Below are 20,467 nucleotides of genomic sequence, written 5' to 3' on the forward strand. Positions count from 1 at the left end.
CATGTGCCTGTCATAGTGAGTCACACATTTTGCGGCACTCTGGATGAGTATCCCCTAAATGCCTAACAGCCTGCCAAATTGAAAGCAAGAAAGGAACCTTCCTCTTAGCCTTGCCTATTTGTTGTCAATTATTTGTATGAGCTCTTGTTTTATTGGATCTTGTTTATTTGATACATTTATTTGTTTTAGCTCTTGCTCATTTGATTTTCCTATTTTTCTCATCTGTTTAAGAAAGTAGGTAGCTGATATATTGCACTTTTACCTTAGTGCTAGGTATGCTCTTAGTTGCTTGTTTTAGTAGAGAATGCACTTAAAGGAGAATTTTGGTGAGATCTGACGTTCATAGTGACAGAACATTATGCAACCAAAAAAAAAAAAAACTCGGAAGTCTCGCTAGACGAAATTGAAATCTCGAGATTTCAATCTCGTCTAGGGAGACTTTTTTTTTTTTTTTTTTTTTTTACAGTGTTCTGTCACTATGAACGTCAGATCTAAAAAAATATACAAAATAAAAAAGCTATTAAAATATGCGATCTAACGCAAGGCCTATCCGCGCACGTTTTAAGCTGTGGCGGACCCGGGATGGAGTTATGACATTTTTCTACTGTACCATTCATCCTAAGATATCATAACATCATAGCAAAGGTAAGAAAACCTTAGTCCAAAATTCGCCTTTAAGACATCTGGTGAGTAGTTTTCTTGGCTCCCTATGTTGAATGCACTATGTTGTAAGTCGCTTTAGATAAAAGCATCTGCTAAATGACAGTAAATAATGTAATGTGATGTAAAGAAATGACTGAATGACTACAACAGTGGTTCCCGACCTTTTCTGGATCAAGGCCCACTTGAACATCTCAAAAGTGTTTGCAGCCCACCCATCTGACCACTTAACACAGCAGCTGAATACGGGTGGGCTGTGTGCATTTTCAGAGCATGTTTATTTTATTGATCAGTCAATTGATCCGGCTTGAATAAGTGGAACTAACGTAGTAATATACTATAAGTTCCTATTTACCGGTAACAATGAAAACACATTTTCAAGGTTTTAAAGAAGAAGAAAAAATACCATTACTTTTCTTTTTTACATAACGTTTTTTAATATTAATATTATATTATCAATAAAATCTTAGTGTTTTGCCAATTACTTGGGGGCCCACTTGCAATATCCTCATGCCCCACCAGGGGGCCCCGGCCCTAGGGAATCGCTGCTCTACAACACAATCCAGCTAAGATAATGATGTCATGTCATGAAGTCATGATGTTTTTTCATAAATCAGATCATATTGTAGAGATTTACCCCAAGTGGCACCACTGCAGTAGAATGATCTTCCCACCCTGGAGTCACTCTACCGACCCGTCCATTGTGGCTTAAAAAACACATATCAACAAAGAATCTATACCTCTCTCCTCCATGAATCACATGGCCTTCGGACATATCTACCTCCTGTAGTTGTTCTTTAATACTCCTATACCTCATACTTGATTGATGCTCCATCAATCAAGTATGAAGTCATCAAAGGCTTATCAGAGCTCAAGTTCCTTTTCTTGCCACACAACCATTACGGCAGAATTTCTTTCATGAGGGTTGAACAATTGCTCAAAACAAACATGAGGACAATAGTGAACACAAACACAACATACAGACCATGTGGGAAGTCCAATGACACCACAAACCATATTCACTGCGGATGAACATACTGTACAGTACAGTTTACTGCCACTGAGGCTTGCCAGGCGTGTTATGGCTCATACTTTAGATTTTAATAAATATAATTTTTGTTTAACAAATGTTGTGGTGTGCAATGTGATATATTCATGAAGCATGGAATTTCTCCACTTTATATATGATCCTAATTTTCAGGTTCACAGAATCACATAATGTTAAAGAAGTAGTTAATCAAAAAAACTTCATGGAGATTTTTTAGTTTTTGTCGCATTCCTAAGCCAATAATTTGATGGCCGGCGGAGTCTCTGAGTCTCCTATTGACCGATGACCTGGTCATAAAATTATTGGCTCAGGAATGCGACAAAAACAAAATAATCTCCATGAATTCAAGGCTTCATGGGGTGTGTAATTGATAAAAAAAAATGATTTTTAATAATATATGTATATCCAAGTCACAAGACATCATACGTAACCATGGAAGGTCAAAGGGCATGGCTCCCCACAACTACACCCTCTTTAGCTCTAGCTATGCTAGACCGAGTCTGCAGCAACGCCACTGCATTATGAGGGCTGTATGTATTTGGTAATGCAATATCCTGTCCTAGCTGTGTGTTTCGGTGGTGGACTTCCCCCAGCCACAGCTGAGTATCATCCTCAGTAATACTCCATAGACGTGGCTGCGCATAGCCCGGTGATGACTTGTCTGGCCACATTAACATCAGCTGCGCTTCCTGACTCAAATCTTTGGAGAGCGGCCATGGAGGCAGCGAAGCAGGGCTCTTAAAGGCACGCACGCATAACAAATCACTGGGAAAGGAAATCAATGGAGGGGTGCATTTTCTCCCTCTGTATTATTCAGTAGACCTCTCCTTCCCCCACTGCAGGCGCTGGATTGTATAGATTATTTTCAACAATACCTGGTCATGGGTGTAACCCAGATTCACACAAACACAGAACGCACTGCTATTATGCTTTGGAACACTTTGATCATCTGCAGTCATCTGTATGTGTGCTGAAGTCACTGACTGCTTGAAAAGCTTGTGGGTACAGAGTAGCACGCAAAACATCTTGCTAACTGAATGCTAACCCTATGGGGAACTAGTAACCTGATATGTGGTCAAATCAGTGGTTCCTCCGAGCAGACGTACAGTACATGGTCCCAGCTGTTCCTGGCCTGCCTGACACCTGTCAACCCCCCCCCCCCCAAACACACACACACACACAGTCCCAGCCCAACCTGCTCAACAGCATATCACAGCACAAGGCAAAACCCTTTTCCCCATTTTGTCGAGAATCAATACTCCATTGTGTTCCGTATTTAAAATTTGAATATGTAAATACAGCACCATGCACTTCTTCCTCCATCTCTTATGCCTGTGTATTATCAGTTGCTGCAAGCTGTTATGAGAACACTGTGTTCCGTGTGTTGTTTGATGTTGTTTGCTAGATTATTTGTGCTATTTGTAGGTGGTTATATTTTTCAGAGGACATGGCAGTGTCGGTTTACATATGCAAGATGAATGAGAAGAATTGGAATGTGACAAAGACACAACACCACATAAGCTTTCTGTTCCAAGTGCTGTAAGACACATGATACAAATATCCTTTTTTTTTTATGGACACGCCCTTTTGATAATATAAGGATGGCCATGTGCTGTTGTCGAGCTTACCTCCACAACCTCATTGAGCTGTATAGTACAATCAATAGCAGCAGCTGAAGCATGCAGCCAGGGTGTGGCATGTCTGATTATTTTCTATCCAAATTCTACCGTCTGCAGCATTATAACATGCTTTAGAACTCGGTTCCAAATGAGATATCTGACATTTGCAAACACAATATTTTTCTTACCAAATGTCTGACATGAAATTAAATTCTGCATACATATTCAAATTAAAGTACAATTAAATTAAAAATATATATGTTTAAAGGAAATTAAGCATCTCAAGTCCTTGGTTGACAAAATAACATAACAGACACCTGAAGAAAATTGCTATATTCACAAAATACAGAGAGTATTAGTGGTGTGAGAGTTCATAATATCCTAGGAGCATCAGTTGCCAGCTCATGGCAACTGATGGGGGAGGGGCGTGGCCCTGATGCTGCAGTGTGCTGAAAGATGCTGAGTCAAAGGAAGCCATATTGCCTCCAAAGAGCTCTAAAAAAGATACATACAGTAGCATGTCACTCTAAGTGCACAATCTGTTATTCACAAAAACGGCTTAATCATTAGGTGCCCTTGAAGAGGCTCGGTCAGCAATTCCTTCTCGTGCTGATGAGAGGAGGACCTTTTGTAAAATGCAGATGTACTGTTGAGCTCCATCTGTCCATCTGACCGGCGATCCTGTCTACCTGGGTCATCGTCAGCCCAAACCATTTAAGACTCTCCATACCCTCCACTAAAAAAAGATTATGAATAATTGATCAGCTATGCCACACCGGACGCAAACTGCAGAGGAACAAAATAGGTGGAGATCAAAGAGAAACAGCCCTGGCTGTCTGCCACAGTGCATTAGAGACACACCCTATAGCTGTCTCATACTGCATCCTCAGATTGGAGGATTATATTGCATGCACTACATACATATGTTCATTTAGTTCATTTTCAACCTTCACGTTCATTTAGCTATTTACGCCTACAATTTTCTATTTCTTTATATTTATTGTAAAGTGTTGTTTTTTTATGTTAGTAAAGACCTTTGCTGTATGCTCTATCAAGAAATATTTTCTATCAACAAAATGTTATGCAATGTGACTTACAGTGAGGGAGAAGGTAAGGGTTTGGTATTTGCATGGCTGTCGGAGACACACTGGATGTAGTGAGGATCAGACCTTATGGTTATGAGACGATCTCAGCAACAATGAGGCCATTCTTCTCTCTCCACTCCAATCTGAAAAAAGGAGTCATTGTTAGACATAATTTACCATAGAACAGCACATTATTAGAGTGTTCATAATGGGGAGAAAGAGACCTATGACAGAACATTACTGGTGGCATCCAAACTGCTTCATAGTGCATGCATTTTTAATATGGGAGGGCGGAGAGAAAATAAACCCTTCAAACTCACATTGCCTATATGTCATTCTCAGCACTTTCTCATCTTCTAGGCTATATAACGTTTCTATCTATACTTTTTTAAATCTGTTATTTACATATTTATTGACATATTTTGATAACTTGGTGTGTGAATATATTTACATTTTGTTGCTGTCCTTAAAATGCACTAACATCACCAGGTCAAATGCAAATGCATGATACACGCTGAGGAAGGCTTGACGCTGAAACGTGTCCATGTGTGCTGTGTTTGTCCGTGCATATGAATTAAAAGTTCCAGAAGGACTTCGGAGTGCTATTTTACTGCGAATGCAAACGCCATAAACTAAACTGACTCTTACTTTTCTGACTTTGAGATACACTGCATAAAATACATAATTGCTGGGATGAAATGGAATGGTAGCTAGTAGTGCTACTAACTCATCATAGGCTATTTACTGTTGTATTTTCCTTTCCCTGACATAACCCAGTCATGGAACTGAATGGGAGGCCTTTGCATGTTCCAGATTATACTGTGTATGTACATGGTAGGCTACATGAACATGACCTAGATATGCACTGACATTCCTGAGAAAGCACCCATGCCCAGGGCCGTGTGAATGTCCACAGCACTCCAAAATTGACTGAAATAAACTAAACTAAAATGTCACAGCCTACCTACCATGCACCATCGCCGATGTAACAAGAAACTTTCATTTTTACTTTACTATTCATTTACTCAGATTTCCAGTAAAACATTTAATCCCTACCATACCCTTGAAGAACTAATCTGGATGAAAATGCATGGTATGTTGTTATGTATGGCTTTACTGTAGTAAAGACAGGGGTTGGGCGAAAGGTAAGTAGAAAAGCCCTGTCTGATGCATAGAGGCCCACTGGGGGAGCCCTGCTGGTGCTCATGTAAGAAACAAAGAGCCAGGGTCGATGGCTTTCCTCTCTATCCTCAGATGGAGGGAGAAGAGTACAGCTGCAGCAACTGTGCCCGTGGAGGGGTGCTGCCCGGTGTCACACACATTGTCCCATGGCATTCAGATTAACTATTAATACGCCCCTCTGCCCTCATTCTGCATCTGCATCCCTGTTATTAAAGTTGCCAACCACCCCTTTTAGTGTGCGCGTGCGCAGCACACACACACACACACTCATATTTTTTTCTTCCTTATGTCATTATCTGACTCAAGGGACAACAAGAGCAGCATAATAGGCCTTAGTTAGTTGGTTATTGTCCCATTATTTTCTGCACAGTGAAGATGGATGATAGTACAAATCTTTTGTGAAAGGTTAAAAGTGTACCTTGCTTCACACACAGATGTAGTAGACTGATAAGGGAGTGGTTTGTGGGCTATGTAGGTTACAGAAGTTCTCTCCGCATTGGTTCCCTCCTTGGCTCAGCTAGCTCAAAACACAGCCCTATAGAGAAACATCAGACATACATCTTTACGCAGTGCTCCTTTGTGATGGTATATGATCATTCTGGGGTTAACAGTAGTGTTTTGTTACATCTATTGTCAGGGCACTGGTAGCTCTGAGCATGAACTGCCTTTATCGGTGGCTAGTGATTGTTGGTGAACAGGAATTTAAACCCCCTTTGCTGTCACAGTCATTGTAGTCGGAGCATATCACTACATGCATATTATTTTCATATTTCTAATCAAATAACTGTATTACATAGACAACAACACACTGCTGCTGTGTGACAGAGCCCAAACTACTGGAGAAATCAGAGTTACGTGGGTACAAGGCTACCCCTTACTTTTGATTACAGCATTTCTTTGTGTATCATCATCATTCATTGGGACTGTATTGTCTAGTCTAGTGAATCTCACAATCTGCCAATGCCATTTAGGCGGTGATGATGGCTAGCTTATACAATGAGCCACGTGGACTGAGAATGAATAGAGCGCACCACTCGCCGGTTTTAACATCTATTATCGAATTAGAAGAACGTTCGTGTAAGATGAATGAATATAAAATGCTTCATGATAGAACATTCACAGCTGCATGATCTTGCGTTCTTATGTAAAATGGTTTCAGCAGCGAAACCTGTAGTCGGCTGTTATGTGTTTCGCCGTGGGTAGATTCGTCGTACGATGGTGTCGCGCGTCAAAAAAGCCGAGGTACAAGCTCACCAGTCGTCTTATCCGATACGCACAGTGAGCTTGTAGATCGGTCTTTTTCAGCACGCGACACCGTCCTACGACGAGGCATAAATCCACCCATGGGGGAGGAAGTAGTACATGTCTCGGGATTAGACCACAGAGTCACACGTTCGAGATAAACCCTGACTGACAGCCGAGACCGTCCAATGGTGAGCGGCCATCGCAAAGCCGATTGGCCTAAATCCGTGTCAATAAAGGCGGGTCCTAGTTTTGAACCAATGGCCTAAGGCGGAACGTCTGAGAGGCAGGTCTTGGTGGCCATATATATAAGAAAGCAGTTCCACTCATTCGCGCACTTTGAACAGTAAGCGGCATTTCTTTGTTTGTGAGAAGAATAATCCTCTACCTCCCGTTCAAAATGAGGGAAATCGTCCATTTGCAGGCCGGTCAGTGTGGAAACCAGATCGGGGCCAAGGTTGGTTGTTTTTTCTATTTCATTATGATGTTAATATGTTGCTGTTTTAAACGATTGTTTAGTTGCTTTGTGTGGGGTTTTTTTTAGTTCAGACTCTACAGATTTGAGACTGAAACCACACCCATGGAATCTCATCGTGAACGCGCCTCATGCCGAGACAAAAGGCCATCTAATCTGTTTTAAAACGTCAATATGCACTTACAATGGACATTGTGCCATGGATATGAATGAATTTAAAACTATACATATCAATTTCTTGCATTTAACTTTGATTTATTTCGAGAAACTAGCCACTCGAATAGCCAGGCAGTAATTTGGACACTATTTTTTACAAGTGGTTTATATGGATTGCATCGATTAATATCGACGCTTTGCTTTGTTGGCTTCATTTTTAGAGTGATTATGAAACGTTTGACTCGTTAGGCCCACTGCAATGCGCAAAACAATGGAGCTATTCAGACGAGACGATGGATCACGTTTTCGACGCCCGCCATTGTTAACTCTTGGTTATAGTGTGTTTTGATTTAGCTAATGATCCATAACGTAATGGGAAAAATATGCTTTTATAACCTTTTAGATGGTGAAATACTCGGTGAGGCCTACTGTAACATAACTGCTAGTGCCTATTCATTAAGCGGCGCGCCGCCGCACCCGGTTTTTTCGACGGATGTAGGAGGGGCGTCGGTTGGTGACGTTGCACCGCTGTTCAAATCATACTGATGGAATTCAGCCAATGAGGGGCCGTGGCGCGCGCGCCGAATACTACATGGCGGGGAACAATTTGAATTTATGTAACGTTATGTAACGTTAAGATGTTTACGCAGTTGGAGAGAAATCGTGGAAATATTTTACTGCCTCGGAAAGGTGCTGAGCGGATGTGACTATATAATGTATGATTATACTTGAGCAGCTGTTTCCCATGTCCCTGACATTGTTTATTTATATTTTGACAGTTCTGGGAGGTCATCAGTGACGAGCACGGTATTGACCCCACTGGCACATACCACGGAGACAGTGACCTGCAGTTGGACAGGATTAATGTCTACTACAATGAGGCCTCGGGTAAGATTGTAATTATTTGTAATTTATATACACACACTTATCCTTATTTACACACTTATATCTTTGTTTACTCATGTTTGTCCTTTCTGCCTTCTAGGTGGCAAATACGTTCCACGTGCCGTCCTTGTCGACCTTGAGCCAGGCACTATGGACTCTGTGAGATCCGGCCCATTCGGACAGGTCTTCAGACCAGACAACTTTGTTTTTGGTAGGTAATTTACTTGTGACTTAGTTGAGAATATTATACTGCAGATGTCCTCTTTGACAGAACATGACATTAATTGACCCCTCTTTTTTTTCTTCAGGCCAGAGTGGTGCAGGCAACAACTGGGCCAAGGGCCACTACACAGAGGGTGCTGAGCTGGTGGACTCAGTCCTAGATGTCGTGAGGAAAGAGGCTGAAAGCTGCGACTGCCTTCAGGGATTCCAGCTTACACATTCCCTGGGTGGCGGTACCGGCTCGGGTATGGGCACCCTGCTCATCAGCAAGATCCGTGAAGAGTACCCCGACCGTATCATGAACACCTTTAGCGTTGTGCCTTCCCCCAAAGTGTCAGACACCGTCGTTGAGCCCTACAACGCCACACTGTCAGTACACCAGCTTGTAGAAAACACAGACGAAACCTACTGCATTGACAACGAGGCCCTGTATGACATCTGCTTCCGCACACTCAAACTCACCACTCCCTCATACGGTGACCTCAACCATCTCGTCTCTGCCACCATGAGCGGCGTGACCACCTGCCTCAGGTTCCCCGGGCAGCTCAACGCTGACCTCCGTAAACTGGCCGTCAACATGGTGCCCTTCCCTCGTCTCCACTTCTTCATGCCAGGCTTCGCTCCCCTCACCAGCCGAGGCAGCCAGCAGTACAGGTCCCTCACCGTGCCCGAGCTCACCCAGCAGATGTTCGACGCCAAGAACATGATGGCCGCCTGCGACCCACGCCACGGCCGCTACCTGACCGTTGCTGCCATCTTCCGCGGCCGTATGTCCATGAAGGAGGTGGACGAGCAGATGTTGAACGTGCAGAACAAGAACAGCAGCTACTTCGTTGAATGGATCCCAAACAACGTGAAGACCGCCGTCTGCGACATTCCACCACGCGGCCTCAAGATGGCAGCCACCTTCATCGGAAACAGCACAGCCATCCAGGAGCTGTTCAAGCGCATCTCAGAGCAGTTCACTGCCATGTTCAGGCGCAAGGCTTTCCTGCATTGGTACACCGGAGAGGGCATGGATGAGATGGAGTTCACTGAGGCCGAGAGCAACATGAACGACCTGGTGTCCGAGTACCAGCAGTACCAGGATGCCACCGCTGAGGAAGAGGGCGAGTTTGAGGAGGGAGAGGATGAAGAGGAGCTGGCCTAAAATGTCAGGCAGAGTTCTTGATGGTGGAGGAGCTGGCCTGAGTGTTTGTTTATTGCTGTTCCAAGCTGTATTATTTCACTGACTGTCAGTCATCTGTTCCAATTGTTTGTTGAAGAGGAGGGTGAGTTTCAGAAGAGGACGAATGAAGAGGAGCTCGCCTTCATGTTATAAATGTGTTTCCTCCTTTTATTGGTTTGACTGTCACCTATTTCTGTCTGACTGTTCCTGTCTGTACAGAACTTTTGATTTTTTTCCACAGGCTGACTGTTCACATCTTGCACAGTCATGTTGTCTTTACTGACTTCTGTCTGTACTGAGAAAATAAAACCATTTTGCATAAGGTCTTGTTTCCATGACATTACAGTTACAGTCAGATTTACATGCTCATGGAGCAGTGGTGGAAAAGTACTCAAGATAACGTAAAATGGCTGACCTATAAGCTTGTAGATCAGAGCGTATTGTCAAAACAAGTGAAGTACATCAAAATACATAACTGTCGAGGACAAATGTGTGCTGCAAGGTTTTTTAACTACACTGTAGATAAAGTGTAGCATGTTGTTCTGGTATTCACATAAAGCAGCCTGCTGGTACAAAGTACTACTTTATTAAAGCTGAGGCAAACTGATTTGTCTATTGTTACTCCTAGAATCTTGGCTTATGTTTTGATGAATATAATTTTGGCAGGTATTATGAAGATGAAATGGTATCAGAGTCTTGATTAGTGTAGTTGAGTAACTGAAGAGTGCCATCTACATTATTTGATACGACTTTAATTTTCATTGCCAGGCCAATCCGTGTCAAAGTGAAGACATTGATCTCTAGAGATCACGTGGAGCTAAGGAGAGATTAAACATTTCTGAGCATTTACTGTTAGACAAACAATGCTATCATAAGGCGTACAGCTATTTGGAATGACATTTTTCACTCCACAGTATATTTTTTATTTATTATCATGGCTCAGATGTTTGCAGGAAAAACATACACCGAATATCACAATATCTTTGGAAACCTATGAAATAAACACTGAAGCACACATTTAGAGTTTTGTTCTCAGTTCGGCCACCAGGCGGCAATGTTGGTTAAGCCATTTTCTTCCACAAGAAGTAGGTTATGCTCGAAGTAGCCAACAGCAATAATGTCCAGTAGCACACTTTCTTCACCTGGCCCTCCAAGTCTTGCTTTTTTCCAAAGCGTGTTATGAATCCACTCTGAGAAGAACAGAAATAATGCTTTAAACATTTCCACCAACTTGAAATTAATTTTATTTGTAAACTCTAAACCAAATATGTAAATCTGCAAATTTGCCTGCCTTGCAAGAATTATTTTACAGAGCGGATCAACATAGTTATCTATCTCTTATATTATGTTGTACAATAGGCTATACTAGGGGTCTTCAACAGGGGGTCTGGGACCCCTAAGGGGGTCCTCAGAGTTACTACAGGGGGGCCACCAATTTTTTTTTTTACATTAACCACTTGAACCCTGCATCCCTTTTCTTAGGGGAACATTAGCCGAAAATAGCAGATCATGCGTTGTGAGCTTATAGATCGGCTATTTTAGGGCGAAGTTTGGTGTAGAGGGAAAAAGAGCAAACCAAGCTAGAGCCAAAGGTCAAGTTTACTAAGTATTGAGGGTTTAAGTGGTTAAATGTCTGAAAATACACACTAGCATTAATCCAGCGTGTTGTTATCTTTTCTATTAACATGTTGGATTAATGTTAATGTGTAAAATAAAACAACATGAATTGACACAACACTGATGAAAGTGCTGTCGAACAAGTCTATGAAGCTATCTATGAAATCTATTAAAAAGTTTAATATGCAACACAATTTTATACAATGTGTAGTGGGGGGTCCCTGGTTCGCCTCTCTCAGCTAAGTTGAAGACCCCCTAGCTATACAATGGAAACAGCTGCAGTAAGGTCTCTTGTATCACGAGATGCTCCAAAATGTATATTTGTCTGCCAATGGGTATATTCATTATAGCAGTGTGTGAATACTTACCCATCCACCCTTATCTCGTATGTCAGGGCAGATCACCCTCTCCACATAGGTTCCCAAGCACTTCTTCAGCTGGGGCAGGACCCTCACCATGCCCTTCTCATGGCAGTGCATGGCCATCTGGCCGGCCAGCACATACACCGACAGCACTGCGCTCCAGGCGAGGTCCCTGCGGCGGCCCCCGGGGGTGGCAGGAGAGAAATGGTCATCCAGGATGGACTCGAGCATGGAGCAGGCGGTGTCCTCAGTCACGTCCTGGAAGACCCGAGGCCAGCGCCTGAAGAAGATGGGGAAGCGGATGAGGAGCTCGTCCCCGGCATGGCGCAGGGCAGTGGTACAAGCTGTGGGGGCAGGCCCCATGGAGCTGTTCGGCCCTCCGGTAATCACATAGTCAATGTAGTCATGTGCCATGAGGTGGGCCTCTCTTGCCAGCGGGTCGGAGCTGTTCAGGCCGAGTTTGGCCTCTGACATCTCAGACTGACACATAGCCTCTTTCCTCGCTCCTTTCTCCTTCTTCACTAATCACCAAGCTGTGATTCTCATTATATCCTCTTGACTCCCTCCATAGATGGCAGTTGCTTGGCCATGGAGCATATTCATTCTCTCGGCCTCATTGGCCTCTCACAATGACTCGGATACAGCTGAAATTGTAACCAGAAAAGCATGAAGTAAACATTGTGTAAAGCAGGGGTAGGCAACCTCAGGCACGGGTGCCAACATTGGCAGAGGGGAGGGTGATCACTGGCACACTGGCATAAGTGTGAGACGTGAGTGATGTGAGTGTAAATTAATTCCACTCACATCAATATACAAATTACAATCTTCACATAATTCTACAAACTGATAACTGACTGGGGAGGAAGTCTATGAGATAGGTGGGTTATTGCTCTGAGTCTAATGATCATTACACCGTGAAAGAAAATATTACAAAAGAAGAAGACAAAAAAATAAAGGTTGTTATGTATAGCCTATGGACAATCAAAATCAGCTGGAAATAGTACATTTTGATGTGGTGTCATAATCAAACTTAATGTTGATATGGCACACTGACTATCAAGAAAATGAAAACATGGCACTTCATGTCAAAAAGGTTGCCGACCCCTGGTGTACAGTATGCATGCTCACTGTTATTTTACTGCTATGCAGAACCTAATATGTAGCAAATGTTTTATAACTCACCCCTTCCTAGTACCACACAACCAATGCACAAAGAAAACAAGCCGACAGGAGGTGACAGAATAGTGTAAGGTCCAAAGCAGCGTGTCTGTGTTTGAGTTGGGTCACCCCTTGCCTAGTTTCTGCTGGGGGATAATTATAGAGCCCTTGAAACACTGACACTGATCTTCTGCCTCATACGCACAATCATTGGGTGCACTACTCCTGACACACATCCCCATTCCAACATAGACGGGGCTAAATAAAGAACACAGTGGACCTGGGCAGTGAGGAGAAACACTTTAACATTACAGCAGAGTGTTTGTGAAGCACAGCAGACCAGCAAAGCCTAGGACATTGTGGAAAAAGTGTGATCAAAGGCAATTTGCTATGGATGAGTTTCAGCTTTCATCAAGCTGCTAATGGTAATATAAGACTGAATCACTTCTGTGGCTGAGTGCAGCAGGTGCACAGAATTTGTCTCTGATACTGGTGCAGCAGGGACATACAGTATTGACAGTCACATAGTAGGGCATACTGTGTGTGTGTGTGTGTGTGTGTGTGTGTGTGTGTGTGTGTGTGTGTGTGTGTGTGTGTGTGTGTGTGTGTATAATTATTATATGGATGGACACATCCATGTACACACAAATATAAATAATTCTGGTGACCCACTTTTAAAATATTGATATATTATTTGTCAGTATCAAAATGTAATAATAATACTACTATTTCTTTCACAATTTACTCATATCCTCCTTTTAGGCTATTAGCCTATAGCTAAACAAAAAACTACTTCATTTTACTCATATCTGTAGTAGTCTGTTTGGTGGAGAGCAACCACTACACTGCAGACTGACTTGGCTGTGCAGCGACAGCCTAAAATAGAAAGCACAAATTATAATTTTCCGGTCAAAAACCATCAGCATTTTCCTCTTGAATAATTTGGGGATCCGCTTTATTGTTTCAGTGGATGTGACAGGGAAGTGCTGGCTTTGTGATAACTGGTGGTTTTCACAGCTTCCTACTATTCACCATTGTGTTCCTCTGGCGCTGTGACTCTGCCAGCCGACCTCCTGTACTATGGTGGAGTTTTAGGGCTCAATCTAGGATGTCACCACTTGGGAGCAGTGGTGTGTTACTAAAGCTAGTCTGTTACTGGGGAGTGTTGGTGTTGGGCATATATGATATGGACACCACACTTAAGGAATTTGAGACAATATGTTTCAAAATAAAAGCATTAAATTCTACCCACAGGACAATATAGATTACTTTTGTTTTAATTAATTTGTATCATATAGCTACTATATACACCAGAGAATCTATGTGTATCCATATGTGCAGTGTCATTCAAATTGTATTTAATCAGAACTGTTTGAATTATGGCTAATGGCTGTGAGAGGAGCCATAAAATTAAGTGTTATGTCCATGTTAAAATGTGAGATTGAATCGGCCCAACAATCAGACACGTGTGGCTAAGTCTTCATTGTGCTTTAAGTGTTTTTTTTTGCTCTAAGGCGAAGGACTTTATGCGTCACTTGGGGATCAATCAAACTCACTGTGCATGGCATTTATGCCTGTTGTTAATGCATTGATTTATAAAGCAAGCTAGGGCATGATCAAGTGGCGCTATTAGCGGCTCTATGTGTTCTCCCACCATCTGGCGCTTACATTCAGAAATGTGCACGGGACGGGAGGGAAGAAAGGGGGCCTAACTTGCCCCCAAAGCTAATGGCTACCTCTTTTTTTTTCATGTGCAGGGCGAGGATATAGGGGAAGTGACATGTTTGATAGAGGCCCTATCAGGCCCCTCATATGTTCATGTATCATGTAGCAACATCTGCAAGCTAACTTGCCCCCAAAGCTAATGGCTACCTCTTTTTTTTTCATGTGCAGGGCCAGGATATAGGGGAAGTGACATGTTTGATAGAGGCCCTATCAGGCCCCTCATATGTTCATGTAGCAACATCTGCAAGCCGGGGCCAACTTCCTGCTTCAGAGCAGGAGCTATTTGAAGTGGAGAGGGAAAGGAAGGTGCTAGGTTCAAAAGGAAATTCAGCTCACTGTGTTGAACCGGTTGATTCCAGAGAGCGTTTCTCACCGAACCTGCTTTGGGAACCATAATGAGAATTGTTTCATTCAATGCTGCTGTATTTTTCAATTTTGAGTTTTGACTCTGAATGCTTTTGTGCCCTTTAAAAGAGCCACTTTGTCTCGTTTTCATTAGTAAAAAAAAATAGAAAAAACATTGATTTACTTCATCAGCAAGTTGGTGTACATGAAACACCCCTTCAATATCACATTACCTACAGTAATACAACAACAGCAAATCTCTAATGCTTGGTTATTAAATAACATTCAGTCCTTACTGCACAATTTTATAAGGGAAACTAAAGGTTGTATGTGATTATACTATTATTGTGGTTTCATATGGCTTCAATTCCATTTCTTTTACTATCTGCTCCCCACAAAAGCACATTTAAATTCTTATCATTATTTCATAGGTCAGTGCAAGCTGATAGAAACACGCACGCACGCACGCACGCACGCACGCACGCACGCACGCACGCACGCACGCACGCACGCACGCACGCACGCATTCATACAGTGCATAAGCACATTCATACAGTGCATAAGCACATATATAAGTGCAACTTTGCTGTCACCAGGAAAAGATGGGAGTCTGTCTACTGCTAATGTTGCACTCATACATACACAAACACTCAACAGAGAAAAAGGATGAGCAGCCTATTATATATACTTTAACAATGGAAATGCAAACCAAAAAGGAAGCAAACATTTAGTACGATGATTTACATAACACAACAAACAACATAAAAATTATTAGCAATAAATAACTAGAGATGGTGACAGCGCTCAGTGAGATGAAGACTACATGCCATGCATGAGTCAAATTTAACCACTTGCAAAGCAGAAACAAAAACAGTCTTGTTCTACTGAATGGAACAACTGTGCCTGTCTGCCTCTCTGTCTGTTATCTGTAAACAGCAATAAGAATATCTCTTGCTGTCAGGAAGTGGCTTATCAACATCTACACAGAAGTTGAAACACACTTTGAAGTTCCTACCATTGCAAAAGAAAAAAGAAGATAGAGAGAGGAGGGAGAGAGAGAAAAGCAAAAAAAAAAATGCTTAGACAAGACTCCAAGGTGACAGAGGAAGGTTGAACAAGACAGACAGATGAAAAGTGAGCCCCCCCGCCCATCACCCACACACCCCCATCCTCCTTCCCACCAACCCATAGTCAAACAATCGGCCCTTCAGCGCCGATCTCCCCTCCTCTTCTTGTTTGGAGCTGCCATCAACCTCACAGCGGGGGGTGTGGTCAGAAAAGGGAGGCAATTGCTCTGAATTTGTGGGTAATTGAAAACACCTATATCCCCCTGTCTTCCTGGTTTAAAGCAGAAAAAAAACCTCTCCTTCCTTCAGACCACTTTCTATACCGGTCCGGTTCAAATGGCACCACTTTCAGTCCTTGTGCTCGGCCTCCCACTGGACTCAATTGATGCAAACTATTGCTGGGGCCCCATTTTCTGTCTGACGGAGAGGTGACCCACACATGCCGTGTGCCCACTGTCTCCAGCCCCTCCTTCTCCCAATTGCAGGTATTGATGTGCGGTTATTGTTTCCTTTCTGCGCGGGGGGTGGAGTGGTTTGTGTGGAAAATTGGGGGACCCCTCAGGCGTTAGATGGCTTTTATCGATTTCCGACAGCCTATCTTCTCCCATTTACCCTCTTCTCCTGCCGTACGAGCTTTTCAGATAGTGGGCTATATCTGTAGAGGTGGTTATTGTTGTTAAGTGGCGGCACTCTGTTCCACGGATGCAAAGCCCACGTTTTCCCCTCATGCAGTGTTGATCAATGCACAGAGGAAGAGTGTCCCACACAATGCAGTGAGCCTGGGGCGTTCTGCCTCCCACATTAATCTGCTATTTTCAAATGCCTTCTGTTGAACCTGCATTGTGTAATATGTTTTAAAATGAAAATTGAACATGTGCTGAATGAGCACTTTATTGAGACATAACAATCCCTATACCGACCAATGTGTGCACATACCAACCGGCCATCTACATACAGTATGTGGTTGATTTCCCCTCCTTTCTAAAGCATATTGTCAAAATCTGGCCTGACTCTAAACTCGTTTTAAGATTATGGGCTCCCTTCCCACAGCCCCTGCAAGATTTGTTGAAACATGTTGGCACCTCCTTTGCTATTTAACATCTGCTCACTCCAACCTGCCGTACCCATGCTGCCCACTACTGCGTTACAGACAGTGGATTTTCCAGTGCAATCTACCTGCACTATATGGTCAAATGGCTGCTACAACGATCTGTATGAGTATAAAACACATTTAACTACTAGATACATTTAAACAAAGTCTCAAACCGACTTCTTCATTTTACAAAAATGAAAATGAAACAGCTGGCCGCTACTAGATACATCTGTAGGGTGTGTGTGAAATAGACATGGGATGGGGAGCCAGGAGGATGTGCCACAGGGGAGAACTGGATATTAACCACTTGAACCCTAGCATCCATATTCTGGGTGGAACATTCGGCAAAAATAGCCAGTCTACAAGCTCACAATGCGCCACAACACGACCCGTTGTGAACTTGTAGATTGGTTCTTTTCAGTGAAGACATTTGGTGTAGAGGGGAAAAAAGAGTGGACCAATTACTAGGTCAACTCAGGTCAAGTTTACTAAGTATAGAGGGTTTAATTGACTGAATTAGCATTACACACATTCCTATGTGAGTTAGAGTGCTCACTGAGCACACTATTATCTTCATTCTTTATGGTGGGCTCACTGCAGCAGCATAGTGTGTGCGTGAATGCAATGTGCGTGCGTGTGCATGCCCGCACGCACGTGTGTGTAATGTCAAAATACCACAGGTCGCACTGCTGTTCGTAGGGTCTTAGAGCATGCTTGGTTCCTTATGAGCATGTAGCCAAGGTCAGTCATAATGTGAACATGTTTTTTTTCCTGACATCCACACCTCTGCTCTGCTCCTATTATATATATAACATTGAGTTCAATTGCATGCGCTGCTAGATCACCATCCACGTCTCCTCCTCCCCCTGACTCCTCTTGAAGCCTCCATGAATTTAACAGCCTGTTGAGATATTACGACAATCAGCAGCAACCCAATACAATTTGAGCATACAAAAATAGAGCTTAGAGGCTGTTCTGCATCGTTGTGAAGGAGAGGCGAGGTGAGAACTGACTCTCCCATAAGAAGAGAGCAGAGCGGGCTCTCCATGCCAATAACCACCTCTCATCAGCACCCCTTTGACACTAGCATTCACCCTTTGGAATATATATCAATTTCACAAGCACGCTGCCTGCTCTCTAGAATATCTCATTTGCAACTTGAGGTCTACATCCTGTTTATATAACAAAAGTCTCTCATTTAGATAGCCAAGGGTGGGAGGTAAACGAGGGTGCATATCTACACACACATTCTCCCTAGTTGTCTCTTTTCCTCTCTGTCTCGCTTTTGCATTTTGTCTCTGCTCTGTCTTTATTCTGGGTCATGTATGTAGATATATATATATATACACGCACGCACATGTAGGCCTAAAGCAACACAAAGCACACCTGCACAAAAATGATGTTATTAGTCTGCTTCTCCCTCTCCCTGCATAATAACAGTTTGGTATTTAATGAGATTAAAATCTATTTTTATCCGTAAAACGGTTACCTGCAAGGGAATGCATTATAGGATGCATCAGAAGACTACAGCTATTACCAAATGAATGTAAATGAGTTTGCATTTCCATTTTTCCAGCTCGCTCGTTATTAGTTGTTAGCAATAACTTATCTCACCCAATCTGACTAATGTACTTTGCCCTTTTTCCAGTCTTAACTTTACAGATTATGAGGGTAATGGTGTATCGCTCACATTTGGGATTATGTAAATTGCCCGTGAATCAAACCTCTAATTTCATAACATTCATGTAATTACTTGTTTAGATAAACAGAGGTTGAGTGGGGAAATCAAACTAGCAGGGACACACATTGAGCCTCTGCTCATAAATTCAGATCAAAATTATCTCCACATTTAGATCTCTTGTAAACCAAATGTAGACATGTCTTTTGTCTGAATGTCTTAATGTTAGTACTGTAAAAAGATAAGATCAGTGACTGTAATGTGTGTCTCGTTAAATGTGAGTCACAAAGACCTGTATGATATAATAATAATAATATATACAGTACAACATGAGACTGGAAACTGCAAGCTCACACAAAGAAACAATTATTTTAATTGCAGAGATGATTAGCATCAACAGCAGTATCAACAAAATATACAAAATTCAAGCCAATTTCCTGAGGAAAACGTGATTCATCGTAACATTTATGCAATTACAGTACATCAGGATGAAGTAATAATTCCAATAATTACACTAAACCTCAAAACTCCAATCACATTGTTAACTAACCAGACGGCCAACTTCCGCTGAAGCTTGATTTATACTTCGGCACAGGACCAAAAAGAACCAATCTACAAGCTCGAGCTTGAGCTTGTGGATCTGCTATTTTGGGGCGTGCAGCATTGTTGTATGACAGATAGGGCCATGACGATTATGACATCTTACATGACAATTAATTGTCACTCAAATAATTGTGATGAATTTAATTGTGTTTTTGTCGTTGAAGACCGGAACATAAAAATCACATTTCTGTTTGGCTTTTAGGCTTTGAAGTTGCACATGGCAGATATGACACATAACCTATTATACAAAGAAATTACTGACATATTGAATAACTTTATACCAAAAATTGCAGAAAATAAATAGCTGACCCACAAGCTTGTAGATCTGCTATTTCCACATTTTTTTTTTAATGTTTGAAAATATATGAAAAATGTTCAACATGGAAACCAAATAATTGCGATTATCTCAAATAATTGCGATTAGACGATGATGTAATAATTGTGACAGGCCTAATAACAGAGTATAAATTCAGCATAAGTACATATCAAAACCTTCTGTGTCCTCGCCCTCAGGACAATCAAAATGTGGCCATTTCACACCATGACAGGTTGTGTTAGTTTGCTTTGCTTTCAGGTAATGTATTGGATTAGTATGACTGTTCGGGCGGCAAGCTGTGCAAACACACAGGGCTAGATCAGGCTGGGATTGATTGAGGCTAAAAGATGGGCACCTGGTGCCAACAGGCCTGGGCCCCATAGAGTGGAACCAGCCAAATGAGTCATTATTTAGAGTTGAAACTAAGCAAAGGTTAATGGAGGTACTGACTTTGGCAGTTTGACTTTACTGTGGTGGCGTCGTGGCGTTAAATGTTGTTTTCAACAATGTGATATAATGACAATGGAGCTAATTGTTTAGAAGCATGTAAGAATGATCTAGTGAATCTAAATACGTCATCTATTTTGTAACATAATCTTATACAGCAGGAAATCTGCACAGTACCATTCATACAAATATCCATTCTATATAATGCCCTGACTATTCCAAGCACTGTGGCCAAAGAACAAATTAAGAAACATTAAACTTTTACAGCTGAGAGGGAATTCAAACATGTACATGGTTAGAATGGTAGAAAGGTT

General features: G+C 42.2%; 2 protein-coding genes across 2 annotated transcripts; one reads left to right on the top strand and one right to left on the bottom strand.

Moving 5' to 3' along the window:
- Positions 1–7,169: 7,169 nt before the first annotated feature.
- tubb2b (tubulin, beta 2b) lies at positions 7,170–10,066 on the top strand. Its single transcript, XM_080434135.1, has 4 exons — positions 7,170–7,293; positions 8,247–8,355; positions 8,453–8,563; positions 8,661–10,066. Exons 1-4 carry the CDS (start codon positions 7,237–7,239, stop codon positions 9,722–9,724), a joined length of 1,341 nt encoding a protein of 446 aa, XP_080290261.1. The 5' UTR covers positions 7,170–7,236; the 3' UTR covers positions 9,725–10,066.
- A 427-nt stretch (positions 10,067–10,493) lies between these two features.
- bcl2l16 (BCL2 like 16) lies at positions 10,494–12,360 on the bottom strand. The gene is made up of 2 exons (XM_080432969.1): positions 11,728–12,360; positions 10,494–10,932 (listed from the first exon to the last, which is right to left on the bottom strand). Exons 1-2 carry the CDS (start codon positions 12,208–12,210, stop codon positions 10,804–10,806), a joined length of 612 nt encoding a protein of 203 aa, XP_080289095.1. The 5' UTR covers positions 12,211–12,360; the 3' UTR covers positions 10,494–10,803.
- Between the last annotated feature and the right edge of the window lie 8,107 nt (positions 12,361–20,467).

Source organism: Gymnoscopelus braueri, assembly GCF_963280865.1.
Source record: "Gymnoscopelus braueri genome assembly, chromosome: 7".
NCBI lineage: Eukaryota > Metazoa > Chordata > Actinopteri > Myctophiformes > Myctophidae > Gymnoscopelus > Gymnoscopelus braueri.